The sequence below is a fragment of the Abrus precatorius genome, unplaced genomic scaffold (assembly GCF_003935025.1).
Source record: "Abrus precatorius isolate BTA unplaced genomic scaffold, Abrus_2018 Scaffold10, whole genome shotgun sequence".
Lineage (NCBI taxonomy): Eukaryota > Viridiplantae > Streptophyta > Magnoliopsida > Fabales > Fabaceae > Abrus > Abrus precatorius.
In genome coordinates this window covers 25,880,161-25,900,671 of record NW_020874292.1, presented here as the reverse complement: position 1 = coordinate 25,900,671, position 20,511 = coordinate 25,880,161, and the positions used below count along the sequence as shown (strand labels likewise).

At 29.7% G+C, this 20,511-nt stretch overlaps 1 protein-coding gene across 2 annotated transcripts; it reads left to right on the top strand.

Annotated features, from left to right (window-relative positions):
- The first annotated feature begins 8,843 nt into the window (after window positions 1–8,843).
- Window positions 8,844–11,277, top strand: LOC113872229 (F-box protein At5g46170-like). Of its 2 annotated transcripts, none has more exons than XM_027509628.1 (3): window positions 8,844–9,095; window positions 9,127–10,335; window positions 10,609–11,277. In XM_027509628.1, exon 2 carries the CDS (start codon window positions 9,172–9,174, stop codon window positions 10,315–10,317), a length of 1,146 nt encoding a protein of 381 aa, XP_027365429.1. In that variant the 5' UTR covers window positions 8,844–9,095; window positions 9,127–9,171; the 3' UTR covers window positions 10,318–10,335; window positions 10,609–11,277. The 2 variants fall into 2 exon arrangements, with proteins under 2 accessions (XP_027365429.1, XP_027365422.1); XM_027509621.1 differs by having other exon boundaries at window positions 8,844–9,116; window positions 9,148–10,335.
- The last annotated feature ends 9,234 nt before the right edge of the window (window positions 11,278–20,511 follow it).

Sequence of the window (20,511 nt, the reverse complement as noted above, 5' to 3'; positions counted from 1 at the left end):
TTCGATGTGGTACTTGCTAGGCGCATTCAGTCTCGTTATCTAAAAGCTACTCAATTAAATGAAACGGTCATAAAAAAAAATTGTTATAATCATTGTTCTTTACACTCCATTTGTGATAATGACTTTTCCAATCAACTCATAAAACATGCATGCATGTGTGCATACGTAAATATCTTTGAAAATTTTCTTTTTAACACATGTTAATATGCCAGATTTATATATTTTTTTCAATAACAACCGTACATCTGATACGGCTTTGGATGGTATTGGTGGAATAATCGTGACTGCTTTTTGTACCATATTTTGGCTAGCTGTATCACCCCTTTTTTGAAAACTTCAGTTACACCTATCTAAACAAATTGAGTATATTGTTTCTTTGGGAAATAAATTTCACTATGTATTGCATTGCTTTTGAAAATTTGATTCTAGGAGAAAATTTTTTACATTCTGAAACTGTAATTTCTGAATGAAATTTTAATATTTTTAGAATTAAATTTTTTGAAAGTGATTTGTATATTATTTCTAATGTTAGACAAGGATATGCAAATAGCATAAACAGAAGAGTTAGGATTTATTTACACTAGATGCAATTTTGAATATTTATATCATTTAATATTTTTTTATAGAATATAAAATTAATTAATTCAATTATTGTTTTAAATTTTTTTTATTAAATTAGTCAACTTTATAAAAAAATGAATAAAAATTTTATGACATTATTTTATTTTAATTTGTAATATATTTTTAAAATATAAGTAAATATTAAATTTTAGATAACATATTTATAAATATTTAAATTATGTAAAATTTTGTATACGTAATTAAAAAAATAATATAAAATAATTTAATAGTTACATTGATTAATTTTATATTATATGAAAAATTATTAAATATTGTAAGTGTCAAAATTTAACATTTGATGTGAATCTTGAGTATGAACAAATAGTGCAAAAAGTATTCCTGGTTCATTTTGTTTCTTCTTGAGGAATCCCAAATAGTGCAATAATGTGATACAAGATGGTAAATTCACTTTAAGATAAGTTTTTTCTTTATGCTTCCACTGTCGATGATAAGCAATATGATCCAATTATAACGTTCCTTCAATCGATGCTCCTACTTATGTTGTCATTTTCTGTTGCTTTTGCGATTCTCTTAGGTTATGTTGTAAACGATGAACTAAATGTCATTTTACTGGATAAATGGAGATATTGTGATTTATAGAGTTACACTTTCTATAGAAAAATTTGTGCTTGAAAATTGGAAAATAACGATAAAGTTGGGGAAATCCAACATAGAAAGCAAAAAGGGAAATACTGGGAATAGTAGTGAAGGATTTGGCTCTCACAAAATGAAGGTTGTATCGAAGACTATAATGTGAAGTCATAATTATTGATTAGAAAATTAATTAAATTATGACATGCATTTGTTGATTTAGAAATATGAAATTCTTGAAATTAATTTACTTAGTTTTTCAATTAAGTATCATGTTTACACTTCCAAAGTTCATTCTTTCGTTCTCTTACCCAAAAGCTACATATTTTAAAGGATAAAATATATTAGAAAAATATTTTCATGATGAACCCAAAATTTAGTTGGAAAAAAGGATAAGGCTATTAGATTTTACTTGAAAAAAATTAGGGATAAGGCTATCATCAGTGAAAATGGGATAACATAAAAGAATGCCTTTTTTAATGTCAAGTTGTCAATTCGCTACACAATCCATTAGGAGCAGGACCACGCTACAACCAGTGAGGAAATGGAGTAGCAGCATGTTATCTTTCAAGTGTATTGAGTGCTACGTCTACAACAACTTGTTGTGATAGTTCCTCCTCAACATAAAGGCATTGCACAAGTTAATGTCCTCCTAAGCCTTTCTCCCTTTGATCAAAACTTCAATTGATCATTTATGGGCTTCCCCACAATCCCATGGTTTTTTAATTTCCCTGTATCGAATTGTCTCTTAATCGTTACTCTTAAGGTCTCCATTGCAAAACCTTAGTGGGGTCCCAAAGGTAACATGTCTCCTAGTGGATCCACCATATTTTCAATAGATAAGGAGAATTCTATTTCTCCCCATTTTTTAATCTGCAAGAGTGCTTTGCAAATATGTTTAGATAAGTTTTAAAAAAATAAAATAAAAGCATTTTTTTAGAATTTTCTAGAGTTCTTCAGTTAGAAAAATATCCATTTTTCTTAAAATTTAAAAACATTAACTATCAAAATATTTTAAATAATTCTAAATTCAGGTTCAGGTTGCATGTCCCAAATTTTTAACCAAGAAAGATTTGTCGTCTCGCCGTAGAATGACAGTTGCCGTTCTTTTTCTTTCTCTGCTTCATATTGTGGCTCTGCGAAGTTAAAAAATAATGTAAGTGTAATTATGTACTGTGATTAATTAATACTCATGTTTTTTTCGTGAAAAACATAAAATTCATAGTTTTTAAACAGAAAAAAAAATCAAGAGAAGCAGTCAAGTAATTAGATCAATTTGTATTTGCAGCAAAACATTATTACCTCTAAATGTTAGTCAAATAATTGTATAACATATTCCATTAAAACTAACTTTAAAATTAGATGAAAGAAAAAATTGCAATAATTATGATATATTGTGCTTAATTTTATATATGATGGTAGAAAGTACAATTAAACTAATAACAAAAGAGATAAAATGCTTTTCATAAATTTTTATTGTTGTTCAGTCTCTCACAAATAGTTAACATTAATTTTCAAAAAAATATTAACCTCAACGTTTAAGATTGAGAGTAAGCAATTCAACTAGCAATTTTTTCTTTTTGAGTAAACTACATAGGTGTTAGTTATATGCTAGAGTAAACTACATTTTATTTTATCGAAGTTCTGTCATAACCTGTATTAGTGCATACACTTAAGGGTTATGAATATTTCATATCTAGTAAATGGGTGTGAAATGAGTAGAAATGTATAAAAGCTACGAAGAAGAGATAAAAAAAAGCATTATAATAAAATGTGTAAATTGAAAAATAACAATAATAATCTTACTTTTTTTTTTTAGTTTTAAAATCATAAGATACACTCTATTTTAAAATTTATAAATAATATTGATACACACGTTAATATTGTCTTGGTTTATAAATTTTTTGGTTTAATAAAAAATAAATTAAAAATATTTTTTTATCTCTTAAAGTATCACGAGTTCTTTAACTTTTCGTTGTTTCTTTTTGCTTTAGATTGCAATGTATAAAAGATTAGCCACACATCTTTCTAAAAAGATAAGTGTATATTTTTTAAAAAAATTTCAAAAAAATATTTTATAATAAAAAAATATAATTTAATCTGAAAATAAACAAGAAAAAGACAAGGACAATGTATGCTTGTAAATTTGGGTAAAGACACGTTAGGAATTTGAGAATTCTTCCCTAATTTTAATGAAATTTTTAATTCTTGGCTTCTTGCCAATGTTATTGAATCCTCGAAGGAACTTAAGACAGGGAAAAGTGTATGGTTTTAAAAAAATGAGAGATATAAATTATAAGATTTAAAGTTGGTACGTTGAATGTGTTTTGAACAAAAATATTGGGAGAGTAAATATTCTTCATGGTAAAAACGATAGAACATTTCAGTGAAGTTAAATTGTTTACTTTCATAAAGTTTTTTTTTTAAATATCTTTCGTGATTAAATGTTAGTGATAATGCATTAAATTAAATTTTTTTAATATCGCATGTCCCCCCTCACATGTATTAAAAATTGAAATAAAAATGCTTTATGAATGAATTTAAAACTATGATTTTTAATTGTAAAAACTTAATCACATTTTTAAATGTATCTATCAATGTATTAAATTAATTATAAACATATCTGTTTTTTTTTTTTTTACACATCTCTGTTGTTTTAGTAAATACAAAATCGGAAACTTTTAGCATGTCCTGTTTTAGGGCTAACTAAATGTAATAAAATGCTGATGGTATAGTGAAGGAAAACCATTTCGGAAAATAGTAATCTGTCGTCGTCCCATTTTTGGGGTGTGAATTGGGTAGGGAAAGAAAGAAATAAAATAAAAAGAAAAATATATAAAAAGGTAAAATATATTATTGAAAAATAAAAAGATTATAAAAAATATGAGTTAAACTATTTTTTAACTTTATCAAAGCTAACTAAGTCCTTGTGTTTGAAAGAGCTAAAAGGGTAAATAAAAATATTAACTTTATCATGCATTTTTCATTCTATGTTTTATTCATTAAGTATTAAATTGATAGTTGAAGAAAATATAATAAAACTTGTTTATCAAGCTATTAGACGCCATGCATGCTATCATGTTACTTAAAAAGATTAGGGTCAATGACAATTAGTTTTGTAATCTGTACAATGTATAATAGCTTAGCAATGCCAATAATGTATGTTTGAGTTCTAAGAATCCAAATTACAAGACATGCAAAAGGTCTGTAGAGTAATATATCTAAGAATTTTGAAGGGCAATGTCAAAAAGAAAAAAAAAACTAATATATATTAAATAACTCGTATGACAACTTGCGCTCATGGAGATGCCCGCTGTAAAAAAAATCTTTTTTTTTTTGCTAGAATAAAAAAAATCATATATTAACAGTTAGGTGTTGTTCAAATCAGTTTAATTTTTAATTAATAAAAATTTACTAATAAAGTAACAACTTCACTAAAAAAAAAGTCCTATTAATAAATAATTTAATTATATAAAAATAATTTATATTATTAACATAACATATTGTTATATACTATATTATATTATTAATATAAGCAATAATTTAATCTCTCTTATACTAATATTATATTAAATTTTTATCCATGATATATGAATTTTTTTTAGTGACCATAACAACTCACTTTATAAATTACCCAACTTACATTAAAAAAAATAGCACGACCTTTGGTGCAAATCTAAAAGCCTCAATCAAGGATTGTTTGAAGGAATTTTTGTGAGCAGTTGGTTTCTTTTTTAGGTGTTAAAGTAACGGTCGTTATTTCTCAAATATTTTAAAGATTAAAAGGTGTGTATATTTTTTAAAATAAATTATTAATTTTAATATTTATTAATATAAAATTAACAGTGATGATTATTTTACGTAAAGTAAGATATAAAATGTTGTCTTGAATTACAAGGTATCATAGCTTTTCGTTTTTTAATGTTATAAGAGAGTTGAAATTCTTTTAATAATTTTTCAAGAAGATGAAACAATCATATGACTGCAAAGCATTTTTTGTTTGCAGTCATCTTTTTAAAATTCTCCAAGGTATACATATACTGTAAAAGAGTTAAAATTATTCTTAAAGGTATTTTTAAAAAATGAAACAATCATATGAAGAGAAATAGAACTTTAACTGTGTCTGCTAATTAAAAAACACTAATGAATTATATTGATGAAACTAATAGCTTGTGGGTTTGTATCGTGAAGCCATGGAAAGGGGTTGACCATATATAATTTCAGTTCCAAAGCTGATAGTGGCAAAATAGGTTATATAACTTTGCATGCTTTGTGTCTGTACTTTCATACAAGTACGGAAATTGTTATCTCAATCATCGTGAAACTTGAGTGTTCATAAAGCATATGCCATGAATGCGCACACATGCCACATCGTGCGCGTGTGTTCTTATTTGGTTAGTAATTTCTTGGATCCAAATTTAAATTATGAGAACAATGTTTAGTGCACATGGTATGTGATACCTAAATGGGATACAGAATATGTATTTTGCATGGTTTATAGGAAGTTTTAGGTCATAACTACAAAGTCTACAGATAGACTAAGAGACAACTCAATTAAATCTGGCTTTAATTGCATCAATAATTCCACAAATCGCTTATATATTTCCTTTTTTTTTCTTAATTATCGATCGGTACTAATGAAAAATTATTGTGTTTAATATTACATACTTTTTAACATTTTTTTTTCATAACATAATATATGAAACAATGTTGTCCAGCCCTTTAACTTAAAAGCTTCAAAACAATGTCTTATGAGCCAATTAACAAAAAATAAAAATGTTTACCTTTTTTTAATAGAGAATTTTATAGATTGCGTAGACCACCAGATTGATTTACTAATTAATTAAGTCAAATAAACTATTTTAATCTATTTTCTTTTAGGGTGGTTTGATTTTTGTTGAGGAAGTCTCAAAATTATGGTTTGAGTTAAAGGTGGTAACAATATTAAAGTAGATTGACAAATTTTATTTCTCAACGTTTATTAAAAGCTGTCAACGGGTGCAATTCGAAAAGAATAAACTGTTATTTTAATCCTCCATTTGTGTGAAAACTCAACATCCATTGATAATCAAAGCTTAATTTCACTTAATAGATTCTTTAATTAATAACTTTGGTTATACATTTAAGCCAAACATAGGGATGCTTTAAGCAGGGATACGAATAATGCACGTTAACAACCAACTTAAACCAATGATTCCAATGCATCAATCCGATTACAGTTTTCAGTTTTCTATAATTTTTATTTCTAATATTCGTTGGTGGGAGAGACTGGCAGAATAAAATAAAATTAAAGGATCAGATTCATAAAACAATAACAGGGTGTATTGGAACCACGATCATAAAACTATTTTTGATCTAATTCAAGACCAGCTCATAATCGAAACATATCTTGCATGAATACCGTTTCATTCGTAGGAATGGATTAACTTGAGCCAGCTACCTACGACTCCATGTCTTTGCCAAAGAGTAATTATAGTGAAATATAAAATTCAGAGCAAGTTTTTCTGTGAAGAAAACATTATATGTAGAGAGACATATTTTATATTATATATTATATAATAAGTAGATGATGTATATTGAGATATTCATTCACGAGATATTGTATTTTCACATAAATTTTTTACGATAAATTGCATAACTAAAAAATAATATGTAGCAAATTGATGACAATATATATAATATAACTCTTCATTCAAAGATTACTGCTGAATACTAGTATAATTTTGTTGATAACAATATCAATATTTTGTAAACAATTATTAAGTTGTGTAGAAGTAAAAACAGATAAAAAAATATTAATTTACAAAATATTTATATAGTTCTATCCATTATGAAACTTAAATTGTGAAGTGTTAACGGTGTTTAAAAATCAACAAAGTAACTTCTGTATAAAAAAACTGAATGTTGAATAATAAGGATAATAGATCATGTTATGTTTTTAAAAATAAAAACTAAAATGGATTCCTAACATATTTAAGTTAGTCTAACAGAGAAAATAAATGAGAAAACGAAATATTAACAAGGAAAAAGATTGAAGGTGTGAAGGAAGGGCATCTCCAATGCAACCCTATGAAGCTTCCATAATGATGGAAAGAAACATTAGCTACATGTTGAATGAAGTTTGAAGGAGGAGCAGGTGAATTGTCACCAACCAATCCTTTATCTTCAATGTTAGTTATCTTTCATATACAACTGCTTCCCTATTTGCTTTAAACAGACCAGTAGGTGCCCTTTCTCCACTGAATTGCTTCTCCACCGGAAGCTAAAGTTCTTTTTCAAAAGTTTATAACCCAAAAAAGAAAAAATCATACGTGGGAATGCTTGCAAAACACAGTAAACCAAATACTTTTTCTTCTTCTTAATATAATTTCTTATCCCCCTGTTGTGATTAATGTACACGTTTTCTTCTCCAATAACTTTGTACTTAAATTTGTTTTTTTATAATCAATTTCTTTTTTCAAAATTCGACATATATTTTTTTAAATCTTTGCTTTTTTATTTAAATAATTGAGGATTTGTAACGGATTTTGTTTTTACAAGATTCATAACGGATTTTTTATTAAAAAAATATTTAAGGGATTTAAAGGTTAAAGATGAATTTTATAAAATATAAGTTTTAGATTTTGAAAAAAAATTCTTACATTGGATAATAAAATATCATATTCGATTGCTAGGTTTTAAGCTAAAACGGGTTTAAAATATTTTAAATGATTCAAGTATAATCATTCGAAGTTTAAAACAATTATGAGTTTTATAAAAGGAAACTAGCAAAAGAATTTGATCATAAAATTGAAAATTTAAGAGTTGAATTTGAATAAAAAATTATTATAGAATCCTAATTATAGATTAATCATAACTAGCATTTTTACTTATAGGGTTTAATATTTTTTTCATTATAATATATCTATATTTGTTTATTTATCTAGTTATATAAACATCCATCCATTTATTATATATAGTATAAAAGGTATTTCCTAAAGTTTTTACATAATATAAAAATAAAATGTAAATATGATACGTGAAAGATTAAAAATATAAAAAGTTAAGAAATATTATAATATATATATATATATATATATATAGATAAAAATAATAATACATTTATTACATTATAAGAATTTTAAAAATTTAAAAGATATCATGTGATAATTTTAATCAACGCATCTAAATGTTTTATATAAATAGATAAAGGGAATAATAATTTTTTTTCCCTTCATTCATTTATAAATATAGAAAAAAGTTGAAAGTAACTTGAAAGTTATTTCGATTCGAAAACAACAACAAAAATGGTTAAAAGATGATGACGAGATCAATTAATTGCTTACAGACTTAACAAAGATAGGACAAACTAAAATTGAAGAAGAGCATTTAACTACAGCCATGAAAATAAAAATAAAAGAGTTGCCAGAAAACGGGGTTCAAACTTAGAAAAGAAACTCCAAGTAAAATTTAAAATAAAGAGAGAGTAAAGCGGTAAGAGAAGGTAAAAAAATGAATGAAACAGGAGTTAAGGAAAGGAAAAGAATTGTTAAAGAGAATTTAGAGGAGAAAAAAGATAACAGTGAAACTAGGAGCTACTTAAAAACACACAATAATAGAGACAACAGAGGAGAAAAAAAGAAGCACCATATGACACACAAACACAATCACACCCTCTACCACTGATTCACCTTTTTCCTCGACGCGCATAATATCTCTCTCTTATATGTAAAGACAAAACCAAAACCGTGGATCTGTCTCCTCAACCCACCATTTCCATTACCATTCCCATCTCTTCATTCTCTCTCTGTGGATGCTTCACCCTTCGTAGATCTACCCGAAACCCACTTCTAAAAACGCCGAAATTTGAAAGCTTTCTGATCCGATCAACCCAATTCCCTCTCTTTCTCTCTCTCAAGAGACACCCAGATTTTGTTTCTCTCTCTCAAGAGACACCCAGATTTTGTTTCTCTCTCTAGAATGTCCTCACAGCGCGCAGATCTAGCGTGCAGGATCTACCCAGAACCCGACGCATCCGAAATGGACCACTTCGATCGGTTACCGGACTCGCTTCTCCTCCTCGTCTTCAACAGGATCGGCGACGTCAAAGCCCTAGGTCGATGCTGCGTCGTTTCGCGCCGCTTCCATTCCCTCGTCCCTCAGGTCGAAAACGTCGTCGTCCGCGTTGACTGCGTCATCTCCGACGATGATTCCTCTTCCTCCGCCGCCGCCTCCGACAAATCCCGCGGCCCCTTCTGGAACCTTCTCCGCCTCGTCTTCGGCGGCATCGTCAAGCCCATTCAAACCCTCGGCCAGTTCTTGGGCCCAAAGAGACCCACCTCCGCCGCCACCACCACCTCCTCCTCCTCCCCCTCCTCCTCCCTCGCCGTGGGCACCGACGAAGATGGCGACGCCGGCGTGACCCACCACTCCCCTACCCAAGTCCTGAAAAACTTCAACGAGATTCGGCTCCTTCGGATCGAGCTTCCCAGCGGCGAATTAGGGATCGAAGACGGTGTTCTCTTGAAATGGAGAGCAGATTTTGGATCAACCTTGGACAATTGCGTTATTCTCGGTGCTTCCTCTGCTTTACCCTCGAAGTCTCAAGACCCAATTCAGGACCCTAACGGTAACGGTAACGACGACAACGGAAGCATACCGGACTCGTTCTACACCAACGGCGGGCTGAAACTCCGTGTGGTGTGGACAATTAGTTCATTGATCGCTGCATCAGCGAGACATTACCTTCTTCAACCGATAATTTCGGAGCACAAAACATTGGATAATTTGGTGTTGACGGATGCAGATGGACAAGGGGTATTATACATGAACAGGGAACAGCTTGAGGAGCTAAGAGTGAAGCCTCTTTCTGCTTCTTCTGCCTCTAAGAGGACTCTTGTTCCTGCTCTTAACATGAGGCTTTGGTATGCTCCTCATTTGGAGATGCCTGATGGAGTTGTTTTGAAGGGTGCTACTCTTGTTGCTATTAGACCCACTGAACAGTCTCCTAAGAAGGAGCCTTCTGATTTGTCTTGGGTTTCTACTGCTTTTGAAGAGCCTTATAGAACTGCTGCTAAAATGCTTGTTAAGAGGAGGACTTATTGCCTTGAGATGAACTCCTTCTGATTCATTTCTCCTGTTAAGGTAGTTTAATTACACTTACACCTTCTCTTTTCTTTCTTTTCCATCGCTTTTTCTTGTTATATCATGCAATCTTTCAATTCAATCAGCTTCTTATTTATGGGATGAATTTCTTATGCAATAATAGTTTAGTGAATAAGTGCCTGATTAAGATAACATAAGATACTCCGTGGAATTGGACATGATTTCCGTGGAATTTTCATTTTTATGATTTTGTTCTAGTGTTGTGATTGTTTTCTTATTTATGCAACTCTTATTTATTTGTTTGGAATGAAGATTTCAGGGAATGCAGAATCATTTGAAGAGGGGGGAACGATAAGTTCCTCGTAGGAAACACAAATTTTCAAAGGGTACATGAAGTGGAAGCAGCTCTGTCTGTGAACTGAATCATGCTCCTTCTGGGTTCAGAAACTGTGGCCCACATTTGAGTAGTTTCTAAAAAGAGCTGCAAATGATTCAGATATCTTGGTTGAACTGAAAACAGAATGCATCTGCTGGTTTTTTAAATTTGAGGCAATGCTTGTAAGAGTGCACACCCGCAACTAGGATGAGATATGATGGTGATCATGTAAGAGCTTTAAGTTTGTAGTCATATATGCCTTTTTTTCAGGTATCCCTCTGTGAATATTCTAGGTATCAGTTTGGTTTGCCTTGTGATATATTCTTCTCAAGTTAAATGAGCAATGTACTCTGCAATGTAATGTTAAATAACTTGTGGATGAGTCAATCATGCCAAATGCAATACTTGTTCCTGCATTTACTTTTTTTTGTGGATTCAAGTTCAGGGTTTTGGTAGGCCTCAAGTGAGTCAAATTAGCTTGCAAGTTACTTCTCAGTGAACTTGTAAACACTTCAATTCAATAATAAAGCTTGAGTCTAGCTGAGGAACTGTGCCTGACCAGAAAATCTTCGTTTGTTTATAAAATGAGATCAAACTATTCGGGGTTGAAATGAGTCAAACTGGTTGAATTTCTGAACAGTTCAACAAGACTTGCACGCTTAAGTTTTTAGTAGGTGTTGCTTACGAGCAATTTTTCTTTCCGATTAGCAAAATAATATATATGCTGTTCGTGAACTGATTTGATTTTGAAGTCCAGTAAACGCAAGTGAAAGAAGAAAATAGTAGATATTTGTTTTAATAAAGAAAAAGAACAAGTGAATTTATGTTTAACGAAGGAAAAGATTCAGCTTTTATAATTAATTTGACTAATTATATTTTATACTGTGTTTTAGAATAATATTTATTAATTTTTCATTAAAAAGTTACGTGTTTGTTTGGAATATTAAGTAATTACTAAATACATAGTTATTTACTCTATTTTTCAGTTAAGTTGCTTTTTAAATATGTATATAAAAATATATTTTATAGAAGTAAATGTTATCCCATTTTTATATTTATGAAATAATAAAAAAAATTTACTTTATAATCAATATGGTTGAGTTCTCTATTATTATTAAAGTCTTTGTTATCAGTATTTGTTATTTAAATTTAATAATATAATGTTAAAAATATATTTAATTATTTTATGAAAAAAAACTAATTTTTTATTACAATAAAATGTTAATGTTAGGGAAATATTGGACAATGACATCATTATGTAGCCGATTTTACTTACGGGAATAATTTTAGTTGTTGTTTTTATTCTTTTATAATGTTATGTTGTGAAGTTATTTATTAATTAGTATAATATGATTGTAATATTAAATATTTTACATAAATTACAGAAAAATTTATTGATTACAAGATTCGAACACAGCCAAACAAACTTAAATAACTCTGAGTTGAGTGAAAGAAAAAGCTACTTTACTTTCTTAAGGAGCTTAAGCCGTACCTGAGTTAAGCCTAATTTGCTGGCCTGTTATCTATTTATTTTTTCCACGAACTCTCATATTTTTCATACTCGTTTTTTATTTATTAAATTATTTATCGCACTTTTTCTCTCCTTTTGTTTTTGTTTCTCATGATCGTTCTCATCCATCCATTAATTTCACAGGTATGAAATAATAATTTTCCTTTCTCTTTTTCTTCTGACCAGGATGGGGTGGGGGCATAGCTGTTATAACACATTTTAAAGTATACAAGGTGTGTGACATTATTAATTGACAATAGTTGTCATAATTTATTACTTTTATTTTTATTTACTTGCATCTATAAAATAAAAAAATACTAATTTATATTCTTTTATTATTTGAAAAGTCTATCAATTAGTAAATTTAGTAATTAACTTTTTGGGTACATATAATTATTTAAAATAAATAAATAAGTAATATTTAAAAACAGTGGGTGTATGCAACCTGTATGGTAATTCTAGGGCAGTGAGGGAAGAAAATAAGCTAGGTGCAGTTAGATGATGTTGCTGGTTGGTAATTGATGATACCAAAAGGAGGTGGGTAAATTTGGTTTCTTCAAAGCTCACATGATGTCTTCATCACGCTTTTGATTGTTGGTTTCATGTCAAAACACCTAAACTTGGCGCCTTTAATTTTGGTCCCCTGGAGATAGGTGCGCTCTTTTAATACAACAAACTTGGCCACTCAGATAGCTGTATCTAATGTTGTAATACTTTGATAACTCTTACCATTTATAATTGCAAATATTTATGAGTTAAGTGGTACCTAAGAGGACACGAAGAAAAAAACTTAAAGAGTAGTCTTGGATGCTAATTGCTGAGGAAAAAATAATCTACGAGAGTTTTAAGAAACAATTAAAGTAGAGTCTAGATTATCATCATTATGCAAGAAGATTGATTTTGAATTTTGTCAACTATTTTTCAAAATAAATTGCTTAGTTATTAAATCATTTTTATGTTTTTAATAAATGTCTTTTTTTTATTTATTATTGAAATTTTGAAATTTGTTTGAGAAGTTTTAAAGAATAAAGCATTTTTGTTAGACATGATTGATTCAAGTATTACATATTTAATTTTCGTTAGAATATGTTTGAGAGTCAAATTTTGAAAGAGAAAAAGAAAAAAAAAATTTATTCCTAATAAATATGATCTTATTTCATTATTTTTTAAAATATAACAATAAACTAACATAAATTTATTGTGCTAACTATTCATTTATTTATTTATTTATTTTTATAAATATCATACCACTCTTAATTTAAAATTTCAACATTTAGCTTCGAGTCTTATGAGACAAATAATTGTTAAAAAAATAATTTATGGTTGTATTGTAAATGTTGTTCAATGGGAATATGATAGACTCTAGTAGTTTAACTCTGATGAAAAAGAATAAAGCAATTTGATGACGTAATTGATATTTATGTTTCTAAATTATTCGTGACAAATTCAATTTCACCGACCCACCCCCTCCTAATGAAAAAAAATGGAGGAAAGGGACAGAGAAGCCAAAATCTTGAGTTTCTGACTTCGGTTTTCTTTCTTTGAGGTTGCATGCATTTATCTTCACTTGTTAATGTCAAAGGACATCTTTTTGCAAATTCAAAATACCTCTCTTGTACGCTATGAGCTTGTTTGTTTTGCCGTTCAAAACTCTATTTTAATTAATAAATTCCAATCTTTTTACTTATAGAAAACCTTTATCATAAGGTGTGATAATTTTATTTCTTTAGATTAATTATATTTTTTATTACATCATTATCATTTTTTTTCTTTTCGTTTTATCTCGCCTCTTCCATTCATTTTATATTTTATTTTTCACTTTTAACAAATCATTTTCCTTTCTCTAATTATATAACTTAATTGATTTGTTGGGTATGTTTAGAAATCGAGCTTAAAAAAGAAAAAGAAAAATTATATCTAATATTTTTTAAACAAATTAAAGAAATAAAATAATAAATTAAACAAGTTTGAAATTTGAATATCTTTTTATAAATATTGTACAATCTTTTTAATTTATAATTAAAAATAGTCCTCTTTTTATTTTTTATTTGCCCTTAACCTCATTCCCAAAAGAATTTTTTTTATTGTCCAAACAATTATTCTCTTATGCTTCAAACTGATATGTTTCATTGTTATTATCTCTCTTGTGAAAAAAAATGATGGAATTAGCGTGCAAACTACCTATGGATAAGATATCATGTCTTACCCTACAAATAGGTCAAACCACAACCAACATTTAAGTACGTTATAAAGCTGTGTTTGAAGAAGGTTTGAATAAAGGTAGGATGATTAAGAAGGGCATTTGAAGGCAAGCTTGGTGCATTTATACAAGCAGATGTCACCCTCAAGACCAAAATAGACACAGCCAATGGAAAACATATATTGAACAAGTATCATGAGAGTTACAATAAGGGTGAACTTATTTTGAAGCTCCAATTAATCAACAAGTTGTATTGTTTTGAATATTGAATTAGTCATTATCTACATAGACAAATTTCCATTCCATTACATTATGGACATAATGAAACATAAAATGTTGGGTCACAGTCACACTTTGTCATATATTTATTTACCTTAATGCCATCTCCTTCTTTCTTTTATTGTCTTCTTTTTTATTATTATCAGAATGCCATTTCTTTCTTTCATCCATCTATGATCTATCTAGTTCCTTCTGGATACAGGTGTGGTCAATCCAGGGCTGAAGAGAGATACTAGATCCATATGTTCGACTTCCATGGAGATTACACTTAGCTCAAATTCTTATTTTAATTTTTTATATGAACTCTGGTATTTGAAAGTTATTTTAGATCCAACTAATTCAGAATTGAGCTAAATAAACCACATAAGGAATTAAGTTTCTAATCTCTAATTTTTCCAACACGTTAATTTGAATCGAATAAATCAACTACTAAAATTTTTAGTTTAGTTAGGCTCCCCTAATAAATGCACGAGCAAAATCCAAATCCTAATGCATTGTTTATAAATGAGCTTGAAAGTTGAAACCTGTCGCCATTTTATAATATTAATGCCACATTAGGTGTTGCACTGCACAGGATGGCGAAAAGCCTTTCACCTTTAAGAATCCTCATACATTATTGCGATAAGACGGAAAATATCAAAATAAGTAGCCATTTTATAAATGAGAGTGGGGTGACAATCATAATACTTGTTTCGTATGTCTTTGCAAGTTAATGTATTATGATTTTTTCACTTAAAGATAAGATACAAGTTTTTCTATTCTTTTATAATGATTTTTTTAATGAATGAATCTATAAAAGCAAAAAAGTTTGGAAAAATATATACCATTCATATCATACTTGTTTATATGAATTGACTGTTATAAAATATATAATTAAACTCGATACGTTATTTAAAATAATTTTATTTTATATGTATCTTAAATTATTGAACAGAGTTGTGATCTACGATATGCTAATGTTTATTTATTTATTATGATTTTAAAATTTATGTTAAAATTTTAAATGCTCATACATATCCATGGATATTTACTTATAAACATAAGGATTATAAATGGATAATTTTTAACAAGAAAAAAAAAGTTAACAACACACTGTTTCTAATTATTTTTAAGTATTAGTTAAAAATTATTATAAAAATTACTTGAAATTTTTGTTTAATTTAATAATTTTTACTGAATTTTTATAAGTTTTAATAAAGTTTTATTAATAATTGAGAATATAATAAAGATGGGAAACATGCGGGATAAACATTATCCGTCTTCTTCCTCTTCATTTTCATTCTCAGCAATGAACTGCAATTTTATAAGCAATATTTTGTCATATCTGTTACAGATAAAAAAAAATTATCTTTTGTAAATCTGCTTTGAATACGTAAATTTTAGCTACTAATATTTCTTAGAAACTACCTATAAGAATTCAATTACAAAAAAAATAAAAAAATTCAACCAAATATGGAAACAAAATTCTAATCTCTATTTAAAAAGCACTGTTACGAATTAAAAAGTATCGTAGTAATGATGAGCTAATCCAATTAAAACATTTTTCCTTGATCTGCAATAAAATAAAATTCTATCACGGTTAAGAAACTTGAAAAAGAAAATTTTAAATTCTATCACAGTTAAGGGATTTTTTAGGTTTAAGTGAAAAATTCAGGAGTCAATGTTTTTATGTATAATATAGATTGGAAAATATTGTGTTTCAACTTCAGTTTTATGACTTTTATCTCGTGCTGGAGAGATGTTTTCTCAGTTTTGTGTTCATAAGCCAACGTGAGTATAGAAAGTATTATTAACTTTGAAGAAAAATATTTCTTTTATTTTTGAAAATTAACAAATATTTTGAAATTTTATCACTTTTATGTTTAATTAACTAAAGTTTAATAGCAATTAATAGAAATTGCAGGCATAACAGTTGTGATGACAGGGGCAAGGGTGGTTCCTAGAACCGACCTTTATTTTCTTTCTCTAACAATGATTCATATTATTATTAGCTGTTATTTTATTAAGTAATTAGCTGTTTCTGCTTCTAACTTTATGTGTTTGTCACATGAGGTACCTTAGCTTTGTACACATACAATCCACGTGAAATGAGGTTTGGACTTCGTGACTCAAACACAAGCTTGCACACTGCAACAAACAGGTTTTCTTGGTCACTCATAACCCCACCTTTCTTTTTCTATAATGTTCCACTGATTCCTTTGTTTTCTCACTAAACGTACATTGGTGATTATACATATAATTAGGAACCATAGCACATATTTTATAATTGAACATGTCGCCTTCTATTTTATTCTACCCTACTTGTTCTATTAAAAGCTTCTCTTCAAGATTAGATGGCTAGATGCATCCAAGTGGGGGAATAATATAGGACACAGCAAATGGTGAACAAGCCCCCACATGCTCATTTTTATGCCGGCAGAGTTTGTGACACAGAGGGAGTGAATCACTGGACAAAATATAATTAATAGACCAAGAATGGTAAGGTAATGAAAAAGGAAAAATTATGTGTACATGGTCTTTGGGATAATCTAATAATTGTACTTTGCATCATCACACTAGCGTTTTGGAGCAATTTCAGGTGGCACTTGCATCTTTCAAACCTTTCTAAAAAGACTGAGGATGGAACTTGTCAACTTTAATGGTTTGGTCTAATTTCTAGTTTGCTGTCTGTTGGAGTTGTTTCTCGTTTGACCTTTAGGCTGTGTGAAGCAATCAATTAATGTTAAAAGCATAAATTATTAGGTGGGGTTGTGAGAACCAAGCAATTAGGTGTATATTTCTAGTTAGAAGACTCAATTATTTGTTGATTTCATTAGCACGTCCTTAACACGAGGGCTAATCGTTTTTTAAATAAGCCATTGCGTCATCTATTCATGTATATATATGCTATGAGATCCTGAAATTTATATATATTAGTATCCGCTAAGATTTATTGTAATAGATATGCATTAGCTTCTTTTAAAAGTGACACTAAACTTTTCAAAGAAAAATCGCTCGTATCTCTAGGCTCTTCCTTGCTTTCCTATTTATAAGCTAAAGTTGCTCTGATGTGTCATTTTAAAGTGAAAATTGAATTGATTATACTTTTTGCATACAAAGAACGGTCTTGAGGGTAAGTTAAAACTCCCATGATCCCACCCAAAGTTAATGCATGTTTTTTCCTTCTCTTTTGTGCAATTCTTGCGTAATTCCCGTTTGTTTTTCAAATTTTCATTTATTTTGTCTCTATAACCAAACACATTATATGTTATGTCGGATGTCCCCAAAGGAACATAACACATTATGTGTTTGCAAAATAGCAATTTGTAACATAATAATCATGTAAATGAATCAAGAAAATTGTTGTTAATTCTTTATTTTTCTAAAATTGTTGTATTTGTAACATGAGATATACTCTCATGCACAATTTTTGCGATTATTTTCTTAATTAGAATAGCTAATTTGGTGTATATATTGTTTCCATTTAATTCTTCTTTGTTACATAATAATGTCTAATCATATCAAGAATATAAAAGAAATAATTTAGCTTATAGTTTAGGATCTTCAGCTGTCATGTATTTGTATATAATTGCTTATTGATTAATAGAATGACACACGATTCTTCTACCATAACTTTGTTATGGTATCAAAGTGTACAAAGTTCTGGTATGAACGTGTGACAAAATTCTCCTTATGGATAAAGAGAAAACTGAATATTAAAATTGAGAAAGTTGAGACCAAGACCGAATTGGTCAAAAAGATACGTTCACCATATGACTTGCATAAAACGATAATCTAAAAAATCTGATTACTCATGTGCAGTTGAAAGGGGAGAACTATGATGAATGGACCAAGGCCATGTGTACCTCCCTACATTCAAGATGAAAATGGAAGTTTGTGGAAAGAGATATCTCACAGCCAGAAAAGGATTCTTCTAAAATAGAAGATTGGTGGACGGTGCAATCTATGCTTGTGTCGTGGGTTCTAAACACGATTGATCGAGCCTCTGATCTACCATCTCCTACCAAGAAAACGTGAAAGACTTGTGGGAGGACATTAAGGAGCAGTTCTCTATTGCAAATGGACCACGGATTCAACAACATGTGGCATCAACGCATAGGGCATCCTTCTTTCAAGGTCACTAAATTAGCGTCCAACATGAGGTGTGAGAGTAGTGTTTTGAAGAACAAACCATGTCATGTATGTTTACGGGCTAAGCAAGCTAGAGATGTCTTTCCATTAAGTACGAATAATGCTAGTAGTAGTTTTAAATTAATACATTGTGATTTGTGGGGGCTTTATAGAACTTCCTCTTCTTGTGGTGCTTCATATTTTTTTACAATAATGGATTATTTCTCTTGTACTATATAGATTTATTTGATTTCGAATAAAAAGGAAGTGTCACGTACATTGATGAATTTCTTTGCATTAATAGAAGAATAATTTGGCAAGCAGATTAAGGTGATGCATAGTAATAATGGAATTGAATTTATATGTTTGAGAAACTACTTTCATGAAAACGAGATAGTATTTTAAACATCTTGTCCAGGCACCCCACAATAAAATGAAAGAGTAGAAAGAAAGCATAGACACATTCTTAATGTGCTTGTGCTCTACAATTTCAAGGTATTCTCCCTATTTCCTTTTGGGGTGAGTGTGTTTTGACAGCTGGATACTTGATTAATCGTACTCTCACTGCAGTTTTGTGTGGAAAAATACCATATGAGATGTTGTATGGTCAAGCCCACATGTATGACCATTTGAAAGTTTTTGGTTGTTTATGCTATGCACACAACTTGGATAGACTTGGTGATAAGTTTGCTAGTAGAAGTCAAAAGTGTATCTTTGTGGGTTACCCTTATGGGAAAAATGGTTGAAAATTATTTGATCTAGATACTCAATGCTATTTTGTGTCTCGTGATGTTGAATTCTTTGAAACACAGTTTTCTTTCACACATACGGCTAAAGTCAAATGTGATTTATCTGTGAATTCATTCTTAATAAATGATGCATTGGATAGTGGTGATGACAATGATTCAGATAGTGAAACAAAGATGGAAGAAAACACACCCAATGAGGTAGTTGCAGTTTCTGACGTAAGGGGGAAACTGCTGCCGTGGACAGTGAGAGAAGTGATGAGCCTGTAGAAGAAGGAAATAACTTAATTCCTAATGTTGACACACTTGAGCCTATCAGTGAAAGCAATTTGGAGAACTGGGAAGAGGGCAACGTACCAAATTTTCCTCTGTGAAGCTACGTGAGTATATAACTCACACCATGAAGAAGCTAAGTCCATCTCCAAGACCATTTACTTCACGGCTTTCTTCAGTTACTCCCTATCTTGTATCTCACTATATAAGTTGTGAAAATTACTCCAAAAAGCATTACAGGTTTGTTGCTGCTATTACTCAAGCCCGAGAATCCACTCATTATGCTAAAGCAGTATAAGACGCCAAATGAAGGCTTGCAATGCAACAAGAATTTCATGCACTAGAAGAAAATGGAACATGGTCTCTAGAACCTCTACCGAATGGGAAGAAACCTTTTGGTTGCAAATAGGTGTACAAGATCAAGCATAATTCAAATGACACGATAGAGTGATACAAGGCGAGGCTAGTTATTCTCAGAAATCATCAAAAAAATGGGTTGACTATATCGAGACATTTGCCCCTATTGTCAAAATGGTTATTGTTCACCTTGTTCTTGCTATTGCAGTAACAAAGAAGTGGGAATTTCATCAAATAGACATCCACAATGCTTTCCTTCATAGTGATCTATATGAAGCTTCCTCCAGGCTTTCATGCTTCTTAACTGGACCATGTTTATAAATTAAAAAAGTCCTTATATAGTTTGAAGCAAGTCCCTCGTTGT